We start from the raw sequence: 25,578 nt of genomic DNA on the forward strand, positions 1-25,578 counted from the left end.
CTATCACCACCCAAGAAAAGAAGTCTAGGAAATACATAGGTGACTTATTAGGGTTATTGTGCTTTCTCTGTATGGGCAACAAGATGGCATTGGCAACGCATCTCTATATTTTGCTCCTCTCATGGGTTCTGAGACCAAACTTCAAAGCACAACAGTAATGGCTGCTCCTGTGCAATGTTAAACTTACTCTTAACCAATTCATAGTGCATCATGCTGGTGGAAACCAGGCATTATGGGGAAATGATAAGGTATTCAAATGACTTGAGGACATCCACTCTTTAGGGAGATTTTTAAAATATGCTGTAAAATTATAAATGGAGAGAACATATAGCAAAGGTTTTGGGTTCACTGTGTCTGTATGCCACTCAACAATATATTTCCACTAAATTCCAAAGAAGATGTTTTGTTACTAAACCAATGTCTGAGGTCAGTTATAGATTAGGGGATGGTCAAAGTAAAGTTTAATCCAGACAAGACAGAGATGCTCCTGGTCACTTAAAAGTCAAGTCAAGGAATTTCTCTTTGAAATCCGAGGCACATAGCTCATCCATACACCTGGACTCAGTCCTGAGCCTGAAGGTCCAGGCTTCAGTGATGGCTTGGGGTCTCAGTTAAAGCTACTGTGCCAGTTCTTTGAGACACCAGCTCTGGCTATAGTGATATATTACTTTTCTGGATTACCAGATCAGGATTCAATTCCTGGTCCAACCATGAAACCCACTGAGTGACCTTGGCAAGTCACATGCTCTCAGCCTGAGAAAAAGGCAAGGGCAAACCTCCTTTGAACAAATCTTGCCAAGAAAACCTCATGATAAGATCACCATAAGTCAGAAACAACTTGAAGGCACATAACAACAACAACCTTTACAGTGTATTACCTCTGAAAACTGTTCAGAAATTTCATTAAATGTTGTAGCCAGAGTGCCCATTGGAGCTGGTTACAGGAACATATAACTCCTGTATCGAAAGAGCTCCACTGACTACTCATCCTTTTCCAGGAACAATTAACAGTGCCAGTTATAGTCTTATACCCAGACAATTTGAAAAACTGTATCTCATTATACAAGCCTACTCATGTTCTAAGATCTTCTGAATCCTACAGCCAACAAATGTACAGGAGAGAGGCTTCTCTGTGCTTGCTTTCAACTCTTTCAAATGAAAGAGTTGGCTGGCCTCTTCTCTTTTTCACCACCAGGCAAAGACCTTTTTATTTAGATAAACCTTCAATTTTTAATTAGTTGTAAACAAGGGTTTTTAATGGGGTGTGCTGGGTTTTTTTTTACTCCATTTTAAACAAGTTTTAAAATTAATTTTAATACTAAAATTTACTAAATTGTATTTTAAATGTCTGTAATATATATTCTTTTTATTGCATTTTATTTTAGTCTTTACTGTAAGCCACCTCGACCCACTAGGAGAAAGGCAAGATAAGAATTAAATAAATAAATGCTTTCAGTCTACCTAAAAAGCTCTAATTTCATCCCCTATTTGAAGTCTATATAACTCTAACCACATCTTGAGAACTGGATCTATTCTGTGTGAGAGGTGTTCCTCTCAGCAGGGTACCATTCCTTTTACTTCTACCTGGCATTTGGTCTCTATTGTCATTGACATAATAATCTTAAAAGAAAACTACAAACCTCTGTCCATAGATTCCTTTAAGTCAGGAGGATGTTCCATTTTAGTGACAGTGCTGACAATCCTGATATCTGGTAAAAGAATCACACCCTTTTCATGTTCAAACTCTGCAGCTGGTCTTGCAAAATGATCCATTCCACTTATTGTGATCTTGGGCTCCTTGGCCTGAAACACCATTACATAGGCATCTATATCTGGGATACTAATGCAGACATCTTCACCAAAACATCTGAAAAATATATTATTCATTAACTTCATGGAAGACGTTTTAGTGTATATCCTTCCTTTTCAAGAAGCACACGGTCTAAAGAAACATGGTTTATCCAGTGTATGCATTCTAGTGTGTCTATATTTTTGATTGTTCATGTTTGCTCATTGACCATTCCATCTCATGTGAACATTAGAAACACAATTTTCAAATTACTTATGAGTAGTAGAGCATATCATTGGCAGGCACAATCCATAGAAAGGTCAATGCACACATAGCATCGAAACTCTTAAATAACATATAACAAACCACCAATGCTTAAACCTGATTAGATGGCTTCTAATTGTTATGCATTTTATATTAGGTACTCAAATTGATGCTTAATGGGTTTGATATAGCTATCTTGTTAAATGTGCATCAAGAACCTAATCATCCATTTTATACTGAAGGCATCAGGAGACCATTTCATGCACATCCAGAAGTCTATCTGAAGTTACTGGGGATAGAGGAATTAGGAAATGACTCAATAGTCGAAATTATCTCATTGTAAAAGTAAATGTAATTCTTATGCCATTGCCCAATTCATTAAAGGTCAACTTTTATTGACAATGTTTTATCTGCATACTTTTATTGCATTCCCCCAAAATGTAAAGTTCTTGAAATGAAAATTTCTGGCATACTGCTGGTTTAATAAAGCTTAACGAATTTAACTTACTGGACTCTTGATGAGACTTTAAGCCGCCGAATGCCTGAGGTTGGAAACTGTCTTGAGTTGATATAAGAAACCTTTCTGAGAGCTTGATTTATATTCTCAATGTCATCCCCTTCTATAACAAGCACTGACTGGGAAGGATTAAAGTGATACTGGTAGGAGTGGGAGAGGAAAGAATATAATTAGTATTTAGGGAAACAATATAGGCTGATTCATTAGAATATTTAGAATAACAGGCTTCTAAATACTATTTCTGAGAGACTGGTTAGATCTCTAAAAAAGAAAGAAAAACAATAATTTCATTAGCTAATGCTTGTTCTGTACATAAAAACCATTTAGATACAAGCAACTACAAGGCATTAGTATACCACACATTTTAGTGATTGTGGTAGCTATCTGTAAAGTAAATTAAGTCAGTGGAAAACTGTGAATCTTAACAGTTCCTTTAATATTTAACTATTATGCTTTCGACATCACAAATTTATAGTGAATTTATCTTTGCAGGATCTTTATAGGATCAACAAAAATATCCTGTTTTATTAATGTTATTTGTATGCTTACTGTAAATAGATGAAAATTTCAGATCATACTATAATAATGAATGTGCAATAAATCCAGATCATTGCAACAGGATACTAGCCTTGGCAATAAAGACCTGAGTTGGGAAAAGTGCAGCTCATGAACTACATGTGGTCTCTGAAAGCAACCCACCCAAAATAAAAATGACTTTTCATTCTCAAACAACCCCAAACTAGCACAACGTGGCATTTTTATCCACTCAACCACCTAGATTTTCCCACCACTAAAAACAGATGGAATTAGATGGAATTAAAAAACAACAACAACTACCAGTGGCTGGAAGAGACTTCATGTCATTTCTAGTACATCCAGGATGCATAACTGTCAGTCCCATCCTGTGCAATTGTCCACTCTGCTCTAAAGCACTTTTGTCTGTACAGAAGTAGAGTTAAAATGTGTGCTAAACATGGAAGAGGACGTCAGTCCACCATTAATGCAGGGACATGCCTAGAGGTCTTTTAGACAAAGACCACTCTGTATCTTTGCAGAAGACTTCACAAAGATCTTTAGGCAGTAACTTACATCATTCTCCTGCCCAAAGTTGAACAACCCCTCACAAATTCCAACTAGGCACCTATGTGGTGTCTGATTAACTCAAACTTATTAATAAGGCTTATGAGCAGGGCAGGCCATCTCTGCTAAAAGAAAGGTGGCATATATAGCATAGTTGTAAAGGCTTTTATATCTTCACAAAGACCTGAACTATATGTTGCTTTCTATGGCTTTTATGAAGGAAGATATGCTAGTCTGTTACAGAAAAAAATGGCATCTTAAATATTAACAAGTTTTGTTTGGCAATTTTTTTTAGTTAACTCAGATCTCAAAACAATCATCATCAAACAGAATATCTAAGAGGGATAAGCTGAATAAGAATTCAACAGGGCCAACACACTGGTGTTATGGATGTAAAACACTGCTTTTGTACGAAAACCAATTTTTTCCATAAACATTTTTTTCAAAAAGTCCTGAAATGTCAAAAATAATAGAAAAATGTACAGAATCTCTTGTAATCTCACTCAGTCAAGTAATCCCTTTTGATGTTCTTCTGTGTTTTTGGTAAGAATAAATGAAATGATTTACACCCTAATTACTACTCAAGTGTTGTTTGCTTTGTGTCACTATTAAAACAATCTCCCTCCATATATATATATATTTGCATTTTCTATGTCCCTCCTATTTTATCTTGCACTCAATATGATTCACCTTGTGGTTAAACATCACTTGGCTTAGAAAATAACATTTTACTACCATATATGCATTAATTTATCTGTGTTGGATGTCTCAACAGCGTCTCAAAACTGTTTCTGCTGGTATCTTCCTTCACTCCCCAAATTCCTAGCATTGCAGGAACATAAAACTGCAGTTCCAATTACCAAGGGAATGCAAAAACTGTAAATATAAGAGTTTTAGGTGTGAACAGTTTTCACACAATGCTAAAAAATTTGGGACTGAAGGAAAATTTCATCTGGGAAAACATAATTCTTATTAGGGGGAATGTCCTCATTTCGGCCCACCATAGATGCACCTATGTATTAAGGTATGTTTTTTATATAATTTCCTCCAGTGTACTCATATATGTACATATATCTTTAAAGAGAACTGAAAATGAAATTTCTAAGAAGTGCATATTCCAGATCTTGATGGGAGTGAACACACTGAGCTAGTATAACTGAAAGGTATAACTTTCATGTCTCATATCAGTGTCACTTTTTATCTGCACATCAATTTATCAAGAAGGATGAAGCTTTTTTGAAAGTGTGCAGCAGGCTCTTCTGAAAGGGCAACATATGGGGGGAATGTCTCTAGGGAAGGGGACAATTCTCAAATAGAGAAGGCTGATGCTTGAAAGAATGTGACACACAAAGAAAGAAGCAGAACTATCACTGCTCTTGTTGCAATTTGGAACTACAGAATCAATTTGAAGTTCTTGCCTGTCAGCAATTATGAGGCATGGGAACAGGGACAACAGCATTGCTTTTTACAAGCACAGAGATGAGGGTCTTTTAAAGATCTATGCATAAATGGCTTCCAATCAGTTCCAAGAGGAAGAAGAGACATGTTGTGTTAGTAGGCGATCCCTTGTTGAGATAAACAGAAGCAATGGTGTGCAACCAATTTCAATGGGGAAGAAAAGCAGGAGGTGTCTAAAGAAACCAGGAAGAATATACAAAGAGCTTTCAGTTGATATGAGCTTTAAAAGAGACATATATAAGAAATGGAAGAAAGGGTATCAATAAATCAGCAAAGAGGAATATAAACAAAAAGCCCCTTAACAGTACTGTATTTATAGGGGAAGTATAAAAAGCTAAATCTTAAAAATCAATATTTTTACTATATTTGGAAGAAAAAGGAAATGGTAGGCACACTGTGTAGAGAAGATGGTGAAATGGTAACAGTACTCTAACTGGTGAAAAACTGCGTGCAGCCAAGAACAGGCAAAACACGAGCAAAGTAAAATGTTAGCTACTGTAAATGAATTCAGGTTTGCAGGACAGAGGAACTGCTTCTAAGAGTACTAAAGGAACTTGTAGATGTTATCTCAAAGCCACTGTCAATAATCTTGGAGAGTCTTGGATGATAAGAGAAGTCCCAGAAAATGGAAGAAGGCAAATACATCACCCATCTTCACAAAGAGCAAAAAAGAGGATCCAAGCAACTACCAGCCAGTCAGCCTGATGTTGATACTGCAACAGATCATTGAACAGTTATTTTGTACACATTTAGATGGGAATGCTGTGATTACTAAGATTCCTCAAAAACAAGTCATTCCAAACTATTCTTATCTGGGTTTTTTGATAGAATTACAATCTTTGCAGATCAGCAGAGTGAAGTTGCTATATAACATATTGCTATCAGCAAGGCTTTTGCCAAGATCCCCCATGATTTTAATGAAGACAGTGAATTATGAATTATGTGCTAGACAATGCTACTGTTAGTTAGATTTATAACTAGCTGACAAACCAAACCAAATAGAGAGCACTTATACATGGTTGCTCTTTACTGGGGGTAGAAGTGGAATGCTTCAGGTTCTATCCTGGGCCTGGTCTTTAAAATAATTGTAAATGACTGAGATGATGAAGTAGAAGGCATGTTTATCAGTTTTGCAGATTTGAAAATTTGCAAACTTCCCCTGGAATACTGTAACCAATTCTGGGCACCACAGCTGAAGAAGGATATTGACAAGCTGGAACATGTCCAGCAGAGGGTGGCCAAGTTAGTCAAAGGTCTGAAAGCCAAGCCTTTTGAGTAATGGCTTCAGGAACTACAGTCATCCCTCCATATTTGCTGCTTTGATATTTGCGGATTTGATTATTCACGGATTTCATATGTTCTCTCTAGGACTGTCTAGGTCCTCCAGTGCAACTCTGTGGTCAACTTTAACTAAAAGTTGCACTGAAAGACCATTTGTAGCTACTCCAGTGCCATTTTATGGTCAGTGTATGTTGGACATTGACCACAGAGTTGCACTGGAGAACCTGGAGATTCCTAGAGAGGTGTCCTCTCAGATAAAAACAGTGTTTTTGTTATTTGCAGTTTTTCCATATTCACGGGAGTCTTGTTCCCCTAACCCTAGCGAATATGGAGGGACAACTGTAGTTATATTTACCTTGGAGAAGAGAAAACTGAGAGGTGACATGATAGCCATCTTTAAGTATCTGAAGGGGTTTCTTATAAAAGATGGCACAATTTTATTTCTGATTCTCCATAAACTAGGGTCTAAAACACACTGCAGAAATAATCGTATTTGAAACTGCTTTCAAACAAACAAATGATAGGAAATTCTGGGAACTGTAGTTTTGTGAGACATTTAGCCTTCCTGTCAGAGAGCTTTGATGCCACAATAAACTACAATTCCCAGGATTCCCTAGCACTGAGCCATTGCAGTTAAAGCAGACTCAAACTGCAGTGTGTTTTGGACCTAGAAGACAAATCAGTAGATTCAAATTACAAGACAAGAGATTTCATCTAAAACATTAGGCATGCTTCTTTACTATAAGAACTGTTTGACAGTGGAACAGACTGCCTTGAACTTTAGTGGACTGTCCTCCTCTGGCATATTTAAAATGGGCATCTTTCAGGAGTGATTTGACTGCATATTCCTTAGTAGGATCCTTGTGGTCCCTTCCACCTCTAAGATTTGGTGATTCCATGATTTGTATACATTGTTAGGCCATCTGTTTATGTTTATTTGTGAAAACAGGATAATAATGTAACAGTAGTTTGGAAAGGTTTTTTATATACTTGCTAATGATTTGACAAAAATTGCAACAGAATATTTGTCTAATGGATTTAGTTATAGTGGGTTTTTTAAGGCAAGCAAACTGGCTGCCTAATTGCAATAACTGTATTCTTAATTTTAACTTTTCAATGAAAAAGCTAAGGAGGAACTTCCTGACAGTAAGGGCTGTTCAACAGTGGAACAAACTCCCTCGAAGTGTAGTGGAGTCTCCTTCCTTAGAGGTCTTCAAACAGAGGCTGGATGGCCATCTGTCGGGGATGCTTTGATTGTGATTTCCTGCATGGCAGGGGGTTGGACTGGATGGCCCTTGTGGTCTCTTCCAACTCTACGATTCTATGATTCTATGATTCTATGTATGCACAAGCACTATACATATTTTATATACAGGTACAATTTGTGTACATATGTTTTTGAAAGCCAGGCACGATCTGTCATTGTGAATGCCCTGTTCAACTCTAGGGCCAACTGTGGTTCTTTCATCAGGATATGCCACTGTCAGGCCAACTAGGAAATACTTTGTGAGACTCTTCTCTGACAGCTTTTTTTTCATTTTTGCCTCCTGCTGTTCCACTGACTCTCAAAATAACTAAAAGGGTAAAAATGAAAGAAGAAAGTTGCACCATGCCAGCTTGTAGATCGGAGATTGAAAGTGTTCTGAAGCTGAAAAATTAAACTCTTGGATTCATTTCCCCACCCACAGCTAGTTCCCAGAGACAGCCACTTTTCTGTACTAGATCAGCTGCTGGAGGCAAAACTGAAGACAAGAAATTTTGCATTCCTTACACAGGCTTCAAAGAATTGTCAGCTTCAGATAAAGCATTAGTAGTATAGAAGCTGTGTTTCTATCGATCATGAGTTCAACAGGAGCTAAGCAATAGCAGGAGAATTTAAATAACTAACATATTTTTGCATATTTTCTCACAGTTAGGCTTCTCTATAGAGCTTATTTTTTGTTGGAAAATGTTTTTTTAATTGTTATGTATAGTCTTTGTTAGTATATCACTTTGAAGGGAAAAAATTAAGAAACCATTAACAGTGTATACCATTATAATGTAAAAGCAGCAAGAAAAATATTTCATAGCATGTTTGATCACTTGATCATAATAAATCTCTCTATATATTTCAAATAGCTTATCCATTTTAAATTTTGTTCTGTTTATCAGTCTACAAGTATGACAGCCAGTGCAGCATAGTGGTTTGGGTGTTGGACAATGACTGCAGAGACCAGCCATGAACCCACTGGGTGACTTTGGGCAAGTCACAGGCTCTAACCCCCTTGGAAAGGCAATGGCAAACCTCTGAACAAATCTTGCCAAGAAAACCCCATCATGGGTTTTCATTAGGGTCACAATAAATCAGAGATGACTTGAAGACATATAACAGCAAATAATATTCAGGTTCTAGGCTGTGATCATATACAGACATAGTTTGTGTATTAACAGAATTCAATGGACAGTGGTTTCAGTAGACATAATGGGACTGTACAGACAAGCCCCAAAGGAGTGGCCTGCAGCTGCCCCTTTTCGTGCTGGATTGGGGCCAGGGCAGCTTCACCAGCAGCCCGGCGGCCCCAATCTGGCGTTTTTCCGGGCCATGAGGCAGAAGCAAAATGCCACTTCTCCATGACCTGGAAAAGGGATGTCCTTGGGGCTTACTGCCCCTGGACATCCCAGGCCTACAGAGGAGAGGGGCAGGGGAAAGGGATTCCTTTCTCCTCTGCATCACTGGTCCCACTGTGCAGTTGCAATGCCAACAATGCATGCACCAAAAAGGAGCTCCAAAATGGAGCTCCTTTCCCTGCCACTGGTAAGGTGCCAATAAGCATCCTCCAGTGGCGCGGTGACATGTCCTGTGCAACACATCATTTGGACGCATCGTACAGGACACGTCATTGATATGCACTCCATGTGGGCAGGGCTGCATAATCATGGCGGTGTCCACATGTAGTAGGGTTAGGGAGCGTGCGGTTACTGTGTGCTCTCTAACCCTACTATTGGCCCCATGACGGTGCTTCTTGGCCGACTGTCTCAGGCTAATGTCTTTCTATGGTTTACAACTGTTCTCACATTAAGTATATTTAATCTGACTGTAATTCATATTGTTATCAATAGGCCTCCTATTCAAATATGCAGACACTAACCACAAATGATACCGAAAATTTGGCAGATGTTTTTCCAAATGTTTGGGGTGGGGCAGGAAGACACATGTTGCAACAAAAACAATGAAAAATCTTGAGGTGTTGTAAAGAGTAGAGCATTTATTGTCATTTCTTAGTGTTCATTATGCATAGGGCCATGAATTATTGTGGTACTGTTGTATGACGTATGGAGACCCTAGCAAGATTTATTCAGAGGAGTTGTGTTATTGCATTTCTCCATCCTGGCCTCTGAGGGAGAGAAAGGTAGACCAATGCCATCAGGCCTCCCTAAAGGAACTGAGCCCTTCCCAGAAGGCATCCAACTCCATCCTGGCCTCTGAAGGGGAGAAAGGTAGGCCAATGCCATCAGGCCTCTCTAAAGGAACTGAGCCCTTCCCAGAAGGCATCCAACTCCATCCTGGCCTCTGAGGGGGAGAAAGGTAGGCCAATGCCATCAGGCCTCCCTAAAGGAACTGAGCCCTTCCCAGAAGGCATCCGGCTCGATCCTGGCCTCTGAGGGGGAGAAAGGTAGGCCAATACCATCAGGCCTCCCTAAAGGAACTGAGCCCTTCCCAGAAGGCATCCAACTCCATCCTGGCCTCTGAGGGGAAGAGAGGGTGGGCCAATGCCATCAGGCCTCCCCAATGCCATCGGGCCTATCCTAAGAAACAGAGCCCTCCATCTGTCCATCTGCCTTGGTCCAGGCCTCAGAGGGAGAGATGAACTCCAGGACCTCATCCCCTTCCCCACAACCATTCCCTTCTCCTTTTGTGTTGTGTCTTCTTAGACTGTAAGCCTGAGGGCAGGGAACTGTATAATTAAAAGATCGTATGTACAGTGCTGTGTAAATTTACAGCGCTATATAAATAAAGCTTAATAATAATAATAATAATAATAATAATAATAATTTCTTTGAGAGAGTGTGACTTGCACAGGACGACCCAGTGGGTGACCTTGGCTATGCATGGTTCCAAACTCTGCTCTCTCTGGTCATAGTCCAACACTCAAATCATTACATCACTGGCTCTCTGTTGCAATATATGAATGAATAAATGAAAGAGCCCTCAAGGAACCACTGGATTTGCTTGCTGATACCTTCTTTGATTCATTTATATCTGTATCGTGTATCATGGAGCATGATAAAGTGTGCATCAGCTGGTTTGCTTTGTTAGTTGATTCATTGTTACCCTCCCCAGATATAGAGATATTGTCCCCTCATTTGTCTATTCTTCCCTGCCTATGTTTCTGCCTTTTTTAAAAATGCTTTTATTGTTTTTAATGTCTTTCATACTATTATTGTTTAATTCTGTTTTAGTACTGGGTATGGGGGGGCGGTAGGTCCAAGGTTTGATTTTTAACTCTATTGTAATTGATGTATTTTATTGTTGTAACCCGCCCGGATTCTTCGTGATTGGACGGGCTATAAATAAATCTTTATTATTATTATTATTATTATTATTATTATTATTATTATTATTTTGTTCTTAATACAATAGATGCTATCTTCCTGTTTCAGGAGTAGGAAACTGTCAGGGATTGGGGATTCCATTGGTATTGCAGTGGATTTTGGAAAACCACACCCCTAAAAAAATTACCACCCAATTGCTCCCTTGGGCCATTTGTTACCTGGGGAACAATCAACAATATTTTGTCCCTTTCTGGATGATTTATCAAGCGGGAGTGACTTTGGGTTAAATTCAGTGCTGGAGTGCGGGATAAGTATCCTGGGCAATTTAGCTATTTTTTAAAAGTGGACTGCATATACACTACTGGTAGGAGATACTGGAAATGCTTAAAGGGCTGTGAAACACCTGTGACACCTAATTTCTGCAGGTTTATATTGAAAATAATGGAAATATTTCTTGTCACACAGCTTCTCTTCTGTTCTGCTTTTTCCTTGCATGACTTTAAGCCAAATTAGATTGCTCCTGGGAGTACATTTGTACTTTATCTTCTGCTCTACACTTCATAAATCAACTTTAAATGTTATCAAAGATGATGCTGGCCAAACTCTCACCTTTATTCCTTGGCCAAGGCTCTCCAGGGAGTTAATATCCAGACCTTCCTTGCAGGCCTGCAAACAGGATATCACTTTCTGGCTCTCAATTTTCCCTGGACGGATGGTAAGGCTGGCAAGGCTGCCATGGAAATATTGAGCAAATCTGGGCTTGGTGACTTCACCCCCTATTAGAAAAAAGGGAAAAATAGATGTCATAACTAATAAGAATTCATAGATGCTGATTTATTTATGACTAGCAATGTTGACAGTACTGTCTTTAATGCTTAAAACTGTTGGTAAGCTAGCTACTTTTGTTACATGAACTCTAGGCAGAATGTGGCTCTTGCTATTACACTTAAGGTTCCATTATGCTTATTATCACTATTTATATTATTACCTAACACTCGCTTTTTAAAGTCATTTAAATTAGCTATGAATATACGTTCTATACAAAACTTTAACTTTGCAGCATGCATCAGAAATTATTTTAATTTAGAAACAGGAAAAATTAACAATCAAGCTTTATTATATTTTTGAAGAGATTTGTGGTTGTATCTGAATCTAAAAGGAAAACCAAAAATAGCAAATAGAACTTGGTTAAAACAAAGCAAAACAAAACCACAGCACCATCAAAATCAAAAGACTATCTTAACAATTTTTTCTTGGAAAATAAATATATTAATTACTATATAATTAGTTGATGTTAAACCAGGAAATGTTCTTCCTACTAAATAAGTTAATCTACAACATAAACATAGATTATACTACTTTAACGACTGCTTGAATTGGAGAGCTAAATAGAGATCATAGATGAATGGGGTGGGAAACTCATTTCATACAAATGAAGTTAATGGATATGGAATGCATTCTTGCTTTGAGTAATGTCAATGGGCACAGTTCAGGTGAATTAAAAGCTGCAGAGACAGAAACAACAGTGTTCTATTTCGTTTTATCAACATGATTATTGGATACCTAGATTGTATCAATGATTTATCAAACAATTTACCAGAAAATGAATACTTTTCAATCCCAAAACAATACATTTTGGCCGCTAAAATCACTAACTTCGATAAATTCAGGGATGGTGCATTTCTTAACCCTGATTAAGTGATTTCTGACAGATTATGGCTCAGACATTCCATAGAACCATAGAGATGGAAGGGGCCAGAAGAGCCATCTATTTCATCATCTACCATACATAAATACACAACTAAAACACTCCTAAAAAAATCCCCATCCAACTAAAGATCTTGAAAGATGGAAAGTCCACTACATTCCAAGGCCATCTATTCCACATCCAATGGTTCTTACAGTACAAACATCCATCCTAATGTTTAGGCAGAATCTCTTTTCTTCTAATTTGAATATAATCTTTTTCTACAGAAGAAGACAACCTCCCTTTTTGTTGTAGTTTGCTTTAAGATCAAAATTAATTTTGATAATTTATAGATGCATTTCAGGTTACAAAACCAGTTTCAGGACCTGGGATTCTTTCATGCTTCACAAATATAATACTATGGTTGCATTTTAACCTGCTATAGCTGCACCTTATGGAATCCTGGGCTTTGTAGTTTGGTAAGGCACGAGAGTTCATGGCTGGAAAAAAAATCTAAAATCTCCTCACTAAACAGCAAATCCTAGGATTCTATGTGATGAAACCATGGCAGTTAAATTGGACTGACAGTCCAATACTTGTACTTGGTTCATTTTAGTGCAGATGTTGCTATCAACTGCAGAACATTAGCAGAGTGGAATACTAGTGTCCAGGAACAAGAATATCCTGTAAATGTGGCTTATATCTATTTTTGTGCTTAGTCACTCTTGCTCTATTTACCAGATCAATTACAATTATAGTAAAATAGCTGGTACATATATACATTTGGCCTTCCTACTAATGTACCTTGTTATAATTGCATTGCTTTCCAAGTTTTCATTAATCCTTAAGCATTTATTTACAAGAGGGGAAAAAACCACCCACTCACTTGTAATGCATGGAATCAGACAGAATGAAGTCAAAAGTCACTGTCAGGAACAATTTGGAACATGAAGCAAAAGCTAGCAAATTAAAAGCTAGCAAATAAAAGAACAATTGCCATGTTAGATATGAAGGCTTTTATCCTCAAGAGCAGCTCAGTACTGATAGACAGATTGGTTACCATTTACCATTTATTTATTAGTTTGTAGTTGTTGTGTGCCCTCAAGTTGTTTCTGACCTCTGGTAACCATAAGGCTATCACTGGGTTTTCTTGGAAAGATATGTTCAGAGAACATTTGCCATTAACTTCCCTGAGGCTGAGAGCATGTGACTTGCCCTGATCTCCAGAGTTGGTATTTTACGAAAGAACTTTTCAAACACCACAAAGGGTGCAACAAAATTATGAAGGCTTTTACAAAATTCTGAAGCTGAACAAGTTTTATTTGGCCATTTATTGATTTAATTTGTGTATCCCATTTTTTCTCTGAACATGAGACGCAATTATTATTTACTATTATTGTATGACCAAGATCCTACATCACATTTGCAAAACATACACACTCTCGTGGTTATACAGTAGTTGTGCTATACTCTCCTCCTACTGGATACTGACATCATATAACCAATTCTATATATGCTAATGTACATGCTTATTGTCCTATTCTGCACTAGGGCTGTTTTTGTAATCCCAGTTAATCAAGTGGTTCATTGAAGTCACTGACAAATAAGTACTTTGCACTGGTGTTGGATGACATGAATATAGCCAGTCTTTAGGGTGATTGTACCACTCAGAAATGGGAAGATGAGGTTGTCTGTCAGTGACTCTGGCCTATGCCTAAGATTCCACACTAGGGAAGCTCCCATTATATGTGTGTGTGTGTGTGTGTGTGTGTGTGTGTGTGTGTGTGTATATATATATATATATATATATATGGAGCCCTGGTGGCACAGTGGTTAAATGCCTGTTCTGCAGCCATTCACTCAAAACCACAAGGTTGTGAGTTCAAGACCAGCAAAAGGGCCCAAGCTCGACTCAGGCTTGCATCCTTCCGAGGTTGCTAAAATGAGTACCCAGACTGTTGGGGGCAAATTAGCTTACTTGCTAATTAGCTTACTTGCTGTTCACCGCTATGATCTTTGGAATAGCGGTATATAAATAAAACAAATTATTATTATTATTAATATATATATATATATATATATATATATGCAGCCTTTCTCCCAGAAGAGAGCCAAGGCTCACTGATCAAAACATTAAAAATACAATAGAATTTAAAATAGGTAAAATAATCTAAAAACAGTAAAAATTACATTGAAATATACTAATATTCATTGGTTTATCTAATTATAAATACAATCAGGGCCTTAATTATTCCCATTACTGTTGCCCTGACTCTTATTTCCATGTTGAAGGAGAATAATTTTACTAATAATATCAATTATTTGGGGAGAGTGGATGATGGTGATGACAATGACTACCCGCTCCCAATGGACAGAAAAATTGAAACAAAGTTTTTGTGATGTTCAGCCACAAGTAGTTAGACACAATACGGTTGTCTCCTCTCCCAACACTAAAGTTCCTTAGAGAAACAAGGCTGTGAATTATTTATTCCTTCCATTAAATAAGCAGATGTAAAATTAAAAACTGAATGTACAAGTAGGCAAAGCTCATTACTTGCTTGCCACTCTTGAGCTCTCCACATCTTTAAAAAATCCTTATTTGTGTTCCTGATTTATTGCAGTTTTTCACATCTGGAGACTGGTTGGCTTCTACCTCTTGCTTCTGAAAATAGCACCTCCCTCCACCTGTCTTGGCTTCTATTATTAACCTCAGGCCTCCTTGTTCCTTTAATTCTGAGATAGTTTCTGGCTCAGGGTTATTCTTTGTTTCTGTCTATTGCTTTTTTCCCCTTTGGTCTTTGACATCTGTTTTCACCCCCATTTCTGATTTCCTCAGTCTGGGATGCACTTCATTTCAAACTACAACTATGCCTGATGAACATATAGAAAGTGGTGTGAAGAGGGTAATACGTGATACCCAATCAGAACTAACAGTTATGCTACATAGTCTTGGCTGTAATCCAGGCTTTATCTGCACTGCAGAAATAATCCAAGTTGACACTACTTTAACTGCCATGGCTCTATACTTTGGAATTGTGGGAATTATAGTTTGCTATGGCAACAGAGCTCTTTGACAGGGAAAGCCAAATGTCTCACAAAACTACAATTCACAGAATTCCATAGCATGCAGTCATGACAATTAAAGTGATGTCATGCCGGATTATTTCTGCAGTGTACATACAGCCCCAGTTGTACCATGTGAATCTGAAAATACACTTCCCCTCATGCAAGATGGAGCTCATAACAGATTCTTCCCTTACTTTGTTTCACTGCAGGTTTCCTATTTTACTCATCCAGACAGTTTTCCAAAACCTTAGGAACTCTCTTAAGGTCTTTTGTCCCTTAGCAACATTGTGGGTGGTGGTGATGGTAGTAGAGAGGCTGAGCAGTTGGACAGGGAAAAACATGCCGATCTCAGGTTTTCTGAAAGTGGTGAAAGCCCTGCTGTTTGCATCCCCCACTCTGAAGATGGGCCAAATACCCATGGGCAGTCCACACCATGCAGCATCAAGCTACAGTGCTTGTTTGGTGAGTTTTCCTTCTCAACATGTATGCACACCATCACACAAACACACTACCTGAGATCTGAATTACCTCCCTCTTTCCACCCAGATGCCATCCCACTCGATGCCTCATGTGACAGCCAGACAGTCATATGAGTGATACACTACCTGTACAGTGCACCAATGCACCCAGTGACATATTGGAAAAACATAATCATGGAGCCCCCCCTGTACATGCCCACTTCCTCCTTTCACCCCATTCACCCCCACCCCTGGGGTTGAACTGTTTGGTTTGTGTAGATTTTAATTATATTAATTGCATTATTTGCAACCTGCCGTGTTTGTCATAGATTCACATCATTAGGTGTGTGACAGCTGAATGGTGTGACAGTCAGTGGTGCAGCTGGCCACTCTTGTGTTTATATATTCGAATGGGGAAAAAATGGTGAGCAATGGTGGCAGCAGAATTTCACCAGTCCCAGGGCGCATGTTCCAGCCTCTTCCATACACTGCCTGGTACAATGATGTGCATTTTCTATGTCAGAGCAGAGTATATGGGGTTCTTTTTAGCATTCTGGTCTTAGCTTCACCCCCTTTCAGGCTCACGTGTCATCAAAATGGTTTTTTTAGCCCCAGAGCATGACTTCATGTCAGTTTCCTCTTGGCTTGGCCCCATGTGTTATATAAGGATGTAGGGGTCAAGTCAGTTTGAAGCTGCTTTATTTTGCCAGTGCAGACAATCCCACTGAGAGCTGCAAGACTAGACAGAGCAAGAAAACCTCTGTTGTATGAGCAGAGTTCTGCTCATGCTTTTTTTGAAACTACTTGGTAAAATTCCTGAACCGTTCACCAGTGTTATTACACATCTTTCTACATAGGCCAGGTAGGGCAAAGACTGAGGAGATCAAAGACAGAACACAAATAAATTGTGGAAAATCAAAGATAGCACTTAAATTATGGATGCTGGATATCTGTATTACAGATGCATCCCTATTTACCTGCATTGGTAAGACTTGCAAAATATTCTTATCCATGAAAAACAACAGCTGTCAGATAACTAAAGCCTCAAATATTATGTTAAAACTCTGCATATATTATAATTAAATTCACATCATATTTCTATAATCAATCACACTAAGCTGTCAAAGTGAACTATGATGTTAGTGCTATCAAAAGCCTTTATAGAAGTCACTTGAACTAGTTTTTGTATTTTCTATAACTGGAGTGGTATTACACCAACATACATTCTCCATATTTAAATGTTAACACTGAAATACTTCTGCCATTGAGTAAGATGCCAAGTATCCAGCAGGGCCTGTCAGAAATGTTTTGACAGCAATGACCAGAACTAGTAACTAACCACAGATATGTTTAAGACTACAGCTGACTATGAAAAGAGCAAAAATGAAAAACAATAGGTATTTCCTATTGTATGATAAAGTAATTTAAATTGACAATGTTACATGCCACATTAAGCTTATACACTATAATTTTTTAAAAAAATTATTAGGTATGAACAGTTGGCTGAAACATCCTTTGTGAAAATAGGCTACTTCCTTCCTGGGATACAAATAAAGGGAAATTCACAATGCTGACAAATATATGTGAAACATTATGATTCAAAGTAACAGCTGAAGAATACTTCTCATGGGGCTAGCCACCAGTGATGTCTCTGTGGCAAGCATCTTCACCTGAGCTGTTTCAGCCAGACAGCAAGCATAAATAAATGAGACAGCCCAACTGAAGCTTATTTATAGGTCCAACAAAGATGACAAAACCACCTCCATTATATAAATTAATGATGACCCATAGCACTTATCCACCACCTGAGCCATACCTTTTGTAGCCAAACTAAACAGCCATTTACTTACTTATAACAACAGGAAGAGAAAACCAAGGGAGTGATAATTTTGTCAGATTTGAAATGACAAAGATGAGCTTCAGAAAACAAAAATGCCATGGATAATAGAGTATGGCCAATTGAAAATAAAATCTACTCCTACACCTGTAGAGGGGGGAAATGCTGACGTTTTGTAAGTTAGCAGAACTGATACCCATACCTGGACTTCTTTCACCCACTGACTGTGTAATTTCATTACCAATGACGGAAAACCAAGCTAATCAGAAGCTGTGAAGTGCCATATCATCTTTCAAAATAACAACATAACCTGTAAACTTATCTGAGGGAAAATGCATTGTTGAATATAGCATTGACACTACTGTGTTTCATGTGATAAAATCTCTGGCCTAAAACCAATGTCACATCATTGTTTGGCTGCCAGTGCAAATGAGCTCCCCCAACCCACTTTTGTTCCTTTTTGCATGCCATTCCCCCGCCACCTCCGGTGTTGGGACAGCTGTGCTAAATGTGATTCTTATGGGGATGATGGTAGATAGGCTTCCCTCCACATCATCCTACCTAACATTACTGTGCTCACCTCACCCCACCCAACAGCTGAATCGGTGAGCTTAAATCTGGGCAGGGGGCAACCCACCCATCCACATATGCCAATTCTCCTCACACTTGTGAATGTGTGAGAAACTACACATCTCTCTCTCTCTCTTTCTGCATGTCTAAGGGTTAGGAATGGAAAAGAACTTTATTTGATTGAACAACCTCACACCTCTCAACACTCACTATGAGAAAACCTTTCTTCAAGAACTTGCACATTTGTAACAAGTTCATGCATATGTTAAATGTCAAGTGGCTAAAAATAAGCATAACTGGGGGAAATGCAGGAACATGGTTTAATGAAAGGAAGAAATATGTGCATTGGATAAAATGCATAGATAAATAACTAGAAAAAATACATTAAAATTGTGGATGAATTTCCACATGAGGGGGAAATATAAACTCTTGGAACCTTATACAAGAAAGAATGGGGAAAATACACATATGATTAGAAACAGAACAATAACAACAACAAAAACAGATTTCTACATTTCTACAGTGTTGGTGGCAATGTATATACAGTACATGGGGGCTGATTATGACCACCACTAACCAAAGTTTTGTCAACTGACAGCTATGTTCATTGATGTATAAACCCTCCCATGCAGTGCCTAATATCACATGCATCCCTCAGAGGTATCCCCCAAATAAAAACCCACCTCCAGTTTCTGCTATAATTATTCTCAGACTCTCTTATATCTGCCCATAAAATATATCAAAGAACGATATTAAATTAGTTCTGTTGCATAGATCTGAATACAATACTCTAGATAATATGCCAGTCTCTCACACAACATTAATCAGTGATTTATACAGTAATGAATCAATTTTTATTCTCGCCTTCCTTTTTATTTCCATGACCTGCCAGTGTTAAAGCAAAATGTAAATACTTGCTTGAAATGCAGGTTTTCTGTTTAATTCCCCACCACCACCACCATTTAATTTAAGTTATATTTCATACTAGGAGACACCTTGATTCAGGAAACAATATCTAATAAGCAGCTAAATCATTAGTCCTAAATAGAAGTGGACCCATTATATTACCCCAGAGTCAGGCCTCCAATCACACCTCAGTTTTGATATCAATTTAATATTAAAAGGAATTCTAAGGTGAATGACCTGGAAAGGCAAATCCAAGGCAGAAACTTTGCCATACAATATTTAGAAATCCAGTTGGCTCTAGCAAGGGAGTAAGCAATGACACCCACCACAATGAGATCAACTAAAAGGCATCGGCATAATCCCTTTGTTTATGGAGGGCAATGATCGGATTTTGGCCAAAGAAGGTGACTTTGCATACACAAACAAAGGAGGCTCCTCCAGCAGCAAAGAGTTTTCCTTTGACTGAGATATTCGTGCCAATTGTCTGAACATTTCCTCAATCTCTCAACCATTCTTCTCCCTCTGGAAAACCATTTAGCAGTGAGACAATCCATTCATTCCTTGATTACTATATTATTTTATTTATACCAGTGCCTGCACACTATTTATTTTATTTTATTTTATTTTTATCCTGCCTTTCTCCCAAAGTGGGACCCAAGGCAGCTAACAACAGATATAAAACGCACTAAAACAACAATTAAAATCGTACAATTAAAATTGAAAAAGTATAACAAATTACAAATATAAAATTTAAAACATACAAAGTTAAAAATAATAATCTAAAACCAATCCCCTCATCCCCCAATAAAATAAAGCCTACAAGATATTAAAAGGTCTGTTTAAATAAAAATATCTTTGCCTGCCAGCAAAAGGCCAGCAGTGAGTTATTTATCCCATGGAAGGGAGTTCCACAGGTTGGGAGCAGCCACTGAGAAGGGTCTCTCTTGTGTCCTCAACAGGAGAGCCTGGGATGGTGGTGGGACCAAGAGAAAACCTTCTCCTAAGGATCTTAGGGCTCTAGGTGGTTTGTATGGGGAGATATGGTCTTTCAAATAGTCTGGACCTAAGTCATGTAGGGCTTTGTAGGTCATGACCAGCACTTTGAATTGTGCTCGAAAAGGAACTGGTAGCTGTTTCAATACAGGAGTTATACATTCCCTGTAACTGCTCCGGTCAGCATTCTAGCCATGGCATTTTGGACCCGCTGAAGTTTCCAAACAGTTTCCAAAGGCAGCCCCACGTAGAGTGCATTACAGTAGTCCAAATGGGATGTAACCAAATCATGTGTTACTATAGCCAGATCTGATGTCTCAAGGAATGGGCACAGCTGGTGCACAAGTTTTAATTGTGCAAATGCATTTCTGGCCAGTGCTGAAACCTGGGCATCCAGGTTTAGAGTGGAGTTCAGGAGCACACCGAAGCTGTGAGCCTGAGATTTGAGGGGAAGTGTAACTCCATACAGGTTAGACAGAGCCCCAATTCCCTAATCTGCCTTACAACTGACCAGGCACACCTCTGTCTTGTCTGGATTAAGCTTCAATTTGTTTGCTCTCATTCAGTCCAGCAGACACTGGTTCAGCACAGAGACAGCTTCCTTGGAGTCAGCTGGAAAGGAGAGATAGAGTTGGGTATCATCTGCATACTGATGACACTGCACCCCAAAACTCTGGATGACTTCTCCCAGCAGTATCAGAGAGATGTTAAACAACATGGGGGACAAAACAGAACCATGTGGGACCCTGCAGGCCAGCGGCCAGGGAGTCGAACAGGAGTCCCCAAACACCACTTTCTGGGTCTGCTCCTCCAAGAAAGACTGGAATCACTTTGGTCTAGTTTATAACTGTGTAGACACTGTGTCAGTTCCACTAGGCTCCTCAATAAGCCACCCACCCCACTTGCCAAGGCAGCTACTGAGATTTCTCCACTCCGGATGCCCATCAATTTGAACCATGCTCCAAGATTGATATCATCATTAGCAAGGCCTCCACTATTCTCTCCACCTTCTCCCACCTTTGCTTCATTAGCTCTTGTGTGAGTGTGTGCTTGTGTATGTGTTATTTCCTTAACAAAATTACCAAATTTATTTGGAATTGCCTCTGAAGTTCTGTATGATTTGGAAGTAGTATAAATAGGGTTTATAGATCCGAAGGCCAACTGTTGTCCTGGCCAAAATATAATTTTATTTGAGCTATTATAATTCCCCTTGAACATATTAATTGGTGGGTGTTTCCTCAGGACCCCAGCTTTTTGGATAGCAATTACATCAATAGCACTTACATAGGTGCTGACTTGTTGAGTCCTTCAGAAGATTTCTGATTTATGGTGAACTTAAACAGCACCATCATGGGTTTTTCTTGGCAAGAGTTATTCAGAGGTGGTTTGCCCTTGCCTTCCTCTGAAGTTGAGAGAGTGTAACTTGTCCAAGCTCACCCAGTGGGTTTCCATGACTAAGCAGGCATTTGGACCCTGGTTTCCAGAGTCATAGTCCAACACCCAAACCACTGCAGCCATAGTCCAACACTCAAACACTATCCCTCAATGTTAAGTGTTGATTTACCATTAAGCAATTGATTAAATAGGTCTACTGTAGCTGGGACTAACAATTAGATTCAGACTTCAATATAGCAATAGCAATAGCATGTACATGTTTCTATATCACTTATAAGTGAACTTAGCACTCTCTAAACAGTTTACAATCTGTAAGCTAATTGCCCCCAACAAGCTGGGTACTCCTTTTACTGACCTACCAAAGGATGAAAAGTTGAATGAACCTTGGAGCCCTGAAACCAAACTCACAACCTTGTGACTGCAGCACTGCCTTTAACCACTGTGCAACCAGGGCTTCCTGGTCCTGTGTGCATTTATTTCAGTTTTCAAGATTTAAAAATAAATAAATAAAATAAAGCAGCAGCCTGGTCCCTCATGGTCAGAATAAATAATGGAAGAAGAGAAAATTAATCACAGGTTCATAACTCTAGTTTTTCCAGGTCTACATTGATTTCTGTTTGCAAAGAATCATACATGAAAGGTATCTACTAATGGATAGCACAGTAGTAACATTATCATTTTCAGATCACGATCAATACTATAAAACATCAAATACAAAAGAATGTTTAATGTATTACTGCTAACTATGTAGGAAAATCACTTCCAAAGATAAAAACTCCAAACTTCAGATAAGATATATAGTTTATTGTGTGGAAAACAATAATTGGTTGCATATCTACTAGCATCTGAACATCTTCACATTGTAGTAGAAAAACATTCTCTTACAAGCTCTGCATTCTAATTATGTTTATCATAGGTTAATGTAATTATATGTCTGTCTGCCAAAACATATAATTTAAAAAGGTTAAATAGGACACATTTGCTTGTAAGTTATTGTTTCTTAGTATTTATGTGGAACATGAATCTACTTTTAATTTTTTTAATAATATGTGTTATCATCTGAAGAGTCGTTACCTGCACTAACCTAACAATTACAGAACTTAAAAAGTCTCTCATGTTTCTTCATAGAACATAAGAGGTGTTAATATTCTAGTTTAAATTGAACATATGCCTCACTGTCGATGTCTTAAACTTGTACTCTTTTCCCACAAGTGACAAATGCAGTCTCATTGTGATGACCACATTTCAGTCCAGCTGTAATGTAAGTGGTACACTGGTTTCAACGTATTTCAAGAAGAACTACTTTCCTTCCAGTAAAATGTAGAAAACAGTATGTTCATTCACTGGTACGTAGACTCAATGATAGTCACTTGGTTAGAATTACCCAATGACTAAGAACCAACAAGGCATGGCCTGATATCTACAGGAGCCCTGGTGGCACAGTGCTTAAATGCTGCTTCTGCAGCCACAATGTTGTAACTTTGATCCTAGAAGCGGACTCCAAGTTCTACTCAGCCTTCCATCCTTTTGTAGGTCAGTAAAATGAGTACCCAGTTTGTTGGGGCCAAATGGCTTACACATCATAAACTATTTAGGGAGTGCTAGTTCACTGATAAGTGGGATAAAAATGTGCTTGCCATTGATATTGCTACTACCTTATACTTAGAACTCAGAAAAATTACTTGTTGGATTACAACTTCTAGACTGCCCCAGCTAGCATGGCTAATCCAAAAAGTAACTTCCCCATGTTTTGATTACACTTTTCCTGATGAAGCAGTAGCTGGAAATTAACTGGCCCCAGATTTGATAGTAACAGGCAGACCATGAGCCATAAAAAGTATTTGCTTGTCATATAGATTTCTTTTCTCACAGAGCTGAAAATGCTGTGACATAAAGGGTGTAACCTAAGTGCTGTGGCTTTCAAAAATGCATTACCCATTATTATTTATTTTTAATTAATGAAAGCTGCTTCAGGAAGCAGGAATATATAATTGCTGTCACCAGACTAGGTTTTAGATCACAGTGCCATCAGTGCATAATTTTGGAGAACAAACACCAGTCCTCCACACATAATCTCTATTACACATTCTCTTTCAGTCTTATTTACAATGTACTCCCTGAAAGAAAGTAGAAGGCAGGTTCACACATCTTTCAGACTAATAGTATTCAATAATGCTTGCCTTTATCCAGATAGCACAAAAATACAGAAATGCATGTTGTCCTTGCAATTTATTACAGAAAGAACTTATTAATGCATACACTGCTGATGAGAAAACTTTACCAAGTAATACATTGTTGGAAACACAGCAAAGCTCAACACTTGAAGAATAAAGATATCTCAAGGATAGCAGTACTGACAGTATTAAGTTGTTTACCATGATCCATAGTCTCCTCATCTCTTTATCCACCTATGCTTACCTTTCTGAGATGGAAACTGAAACTCATACAGGTATTCCCATCTCTTCTGTCCTGACCCTCTTATTCGCTTCTACTAAATGCAGAATTAGCTCAGTTCTGTGTTAGTTTCACATCCTTAGAGAGTTTTCCTATCTTGAACGGGAACTTCAGCGCTGTGTAAATTTATAGCACTTTATAAATAAAGGTTAATAATAATAATAACTTTACAATAAAGCCTTTGCTCGCTTCTTCAGCTATTGGTTTATTTCTTCCTCAGTCAGAAATGCTGATCACTGCACAGAGTCTCTCCATCATAAATAAAGGGATGTACAGCAAAAGTGCATTAGAATTAGGGGCGGGAAATTCAGGCTGCTAAATGCTGGCTGTGTTGGGCAACACGTGTTTTGTGGGAGCATGGTGGAAGAGACAGCATAAAGTGAGCATGTGTCTGTTAGGTTAAATCTCCCAGGCCCTGGAGAGTATTTTGGGAGGGACTGTTGTGTTGTGTTAAGGCCCTTGAGTGTCTTTTGGGAGAGACCATTGGGTTTAGGCTGTTGTGTCTTTTACAGTAAGGCTGTTGTGTGATCTGGGAGGAAGCCTACTTATGTGTTAGCTAGTATTCTGTTGTTCTTCTGTGTTTAGGCCCAGGTCATATGCTTGAGAACATAGCCTCAGGGGGTGGGGAGAAAATGAGTTAGAGATTTGGTTAGGGAGAAGCTAACTGCCACTAGCTCTCTATATAGCTGCAGCCCCAGTTCCTGAGCCTGGAGATCAGGCAAGGCCAATGGGTGTTTTGCATTGAAGTTTTGAAGGAGAGCCTACTTAAGTACCTATTTCAGGCTACTGAATATGGATGGTGAGGGAGCAACTGCAGTCACTTTCAACAGCTGGGGTATGTTTGTGTTCTTGCCAGAGGATGGGGGTAGCTGCGGTTGCAGCAAATGCAACTTGGTTACCCCATTGGAAGAGAAGGACCAGCAGCTTGAGGTCCATGTATCTACTCTTCAGCAAATTAGAGACTATGAAGTTTTCTTGGGCAGATTTGAGCAGACAGTCCTGGATGAGGATCACACAAAGGATGTATCTAAGGGGGAAGCCACTTCCTAAACATAGGAAGGAAATGTCTGGTGGGCCTGTACCAAACTTAAGAGATTCTAGTCTAAGGCACTTTACAGACTGCCCAAAAGAGCAGTCTGCCACCACCCTTGTTTGCTGCGCGAAGGAGCCACAGCAGACAAACCGCAAGGCTCCTCCACACAGCAAAAAGAAGCCGCAAAAAGCGGCTTCTTCTTGCGGTGCCATTGTGATGTCGCAAGGCGCCAATGGCACCCTTGCGGCATTACAAGG

General features: G+C 38.8%; 1 protein-coding gene across 2 annotated transcripts in view; it reads right to left on the reverse strand.

The window, feature by feature from the left end:
* CLSTN2 (calsyntenin 2) overlaps positions 1 to 25,578 on the reverse strand; it is a 520,062-nt gene that overhangs the window by 17,331 nt on the left and 477,153 nt on the right. For both annotated transcript variants that reach the window (XM_089507754.1, XM_089507753.1), the window contains exons 10-12: positions 11,532 to 11,698; positions 2,562 to 2,710; positions 1,641 to 1,867 (exon numbers count right to left, since the gene is read on the reverse strand). In XM_089507754.1, the coding sequence (XP_089363880.1) occupies positions 1,641 to 1,867; positions 2,562 to 2,710; positions 11,532 to 11,698 (543 nt within the window). The remainder of the gene's footprint in view (positions 1 to 1,640; positions 1,868 to 2,561; positions 2,711 to 11,531; positions 11,699 to 25,578) is intronic.

This window comes from Sceloporus occidentalis, unplaced genomic scaffold (assembly GCF_023333645.1).
Source record: "Sceloporus occidentalis isolate IW3139 unplaced genomic scaffold, rSceOcc1.0.p SCAF_2, whole genome shotgun sequence".
Lineage (NCBI taxonomy): Eukaryota > Metazoa > Chordata > Lepidosauria > Squamata > Phrynosomatidae > Sceloporus > Sceloporus occidentalis.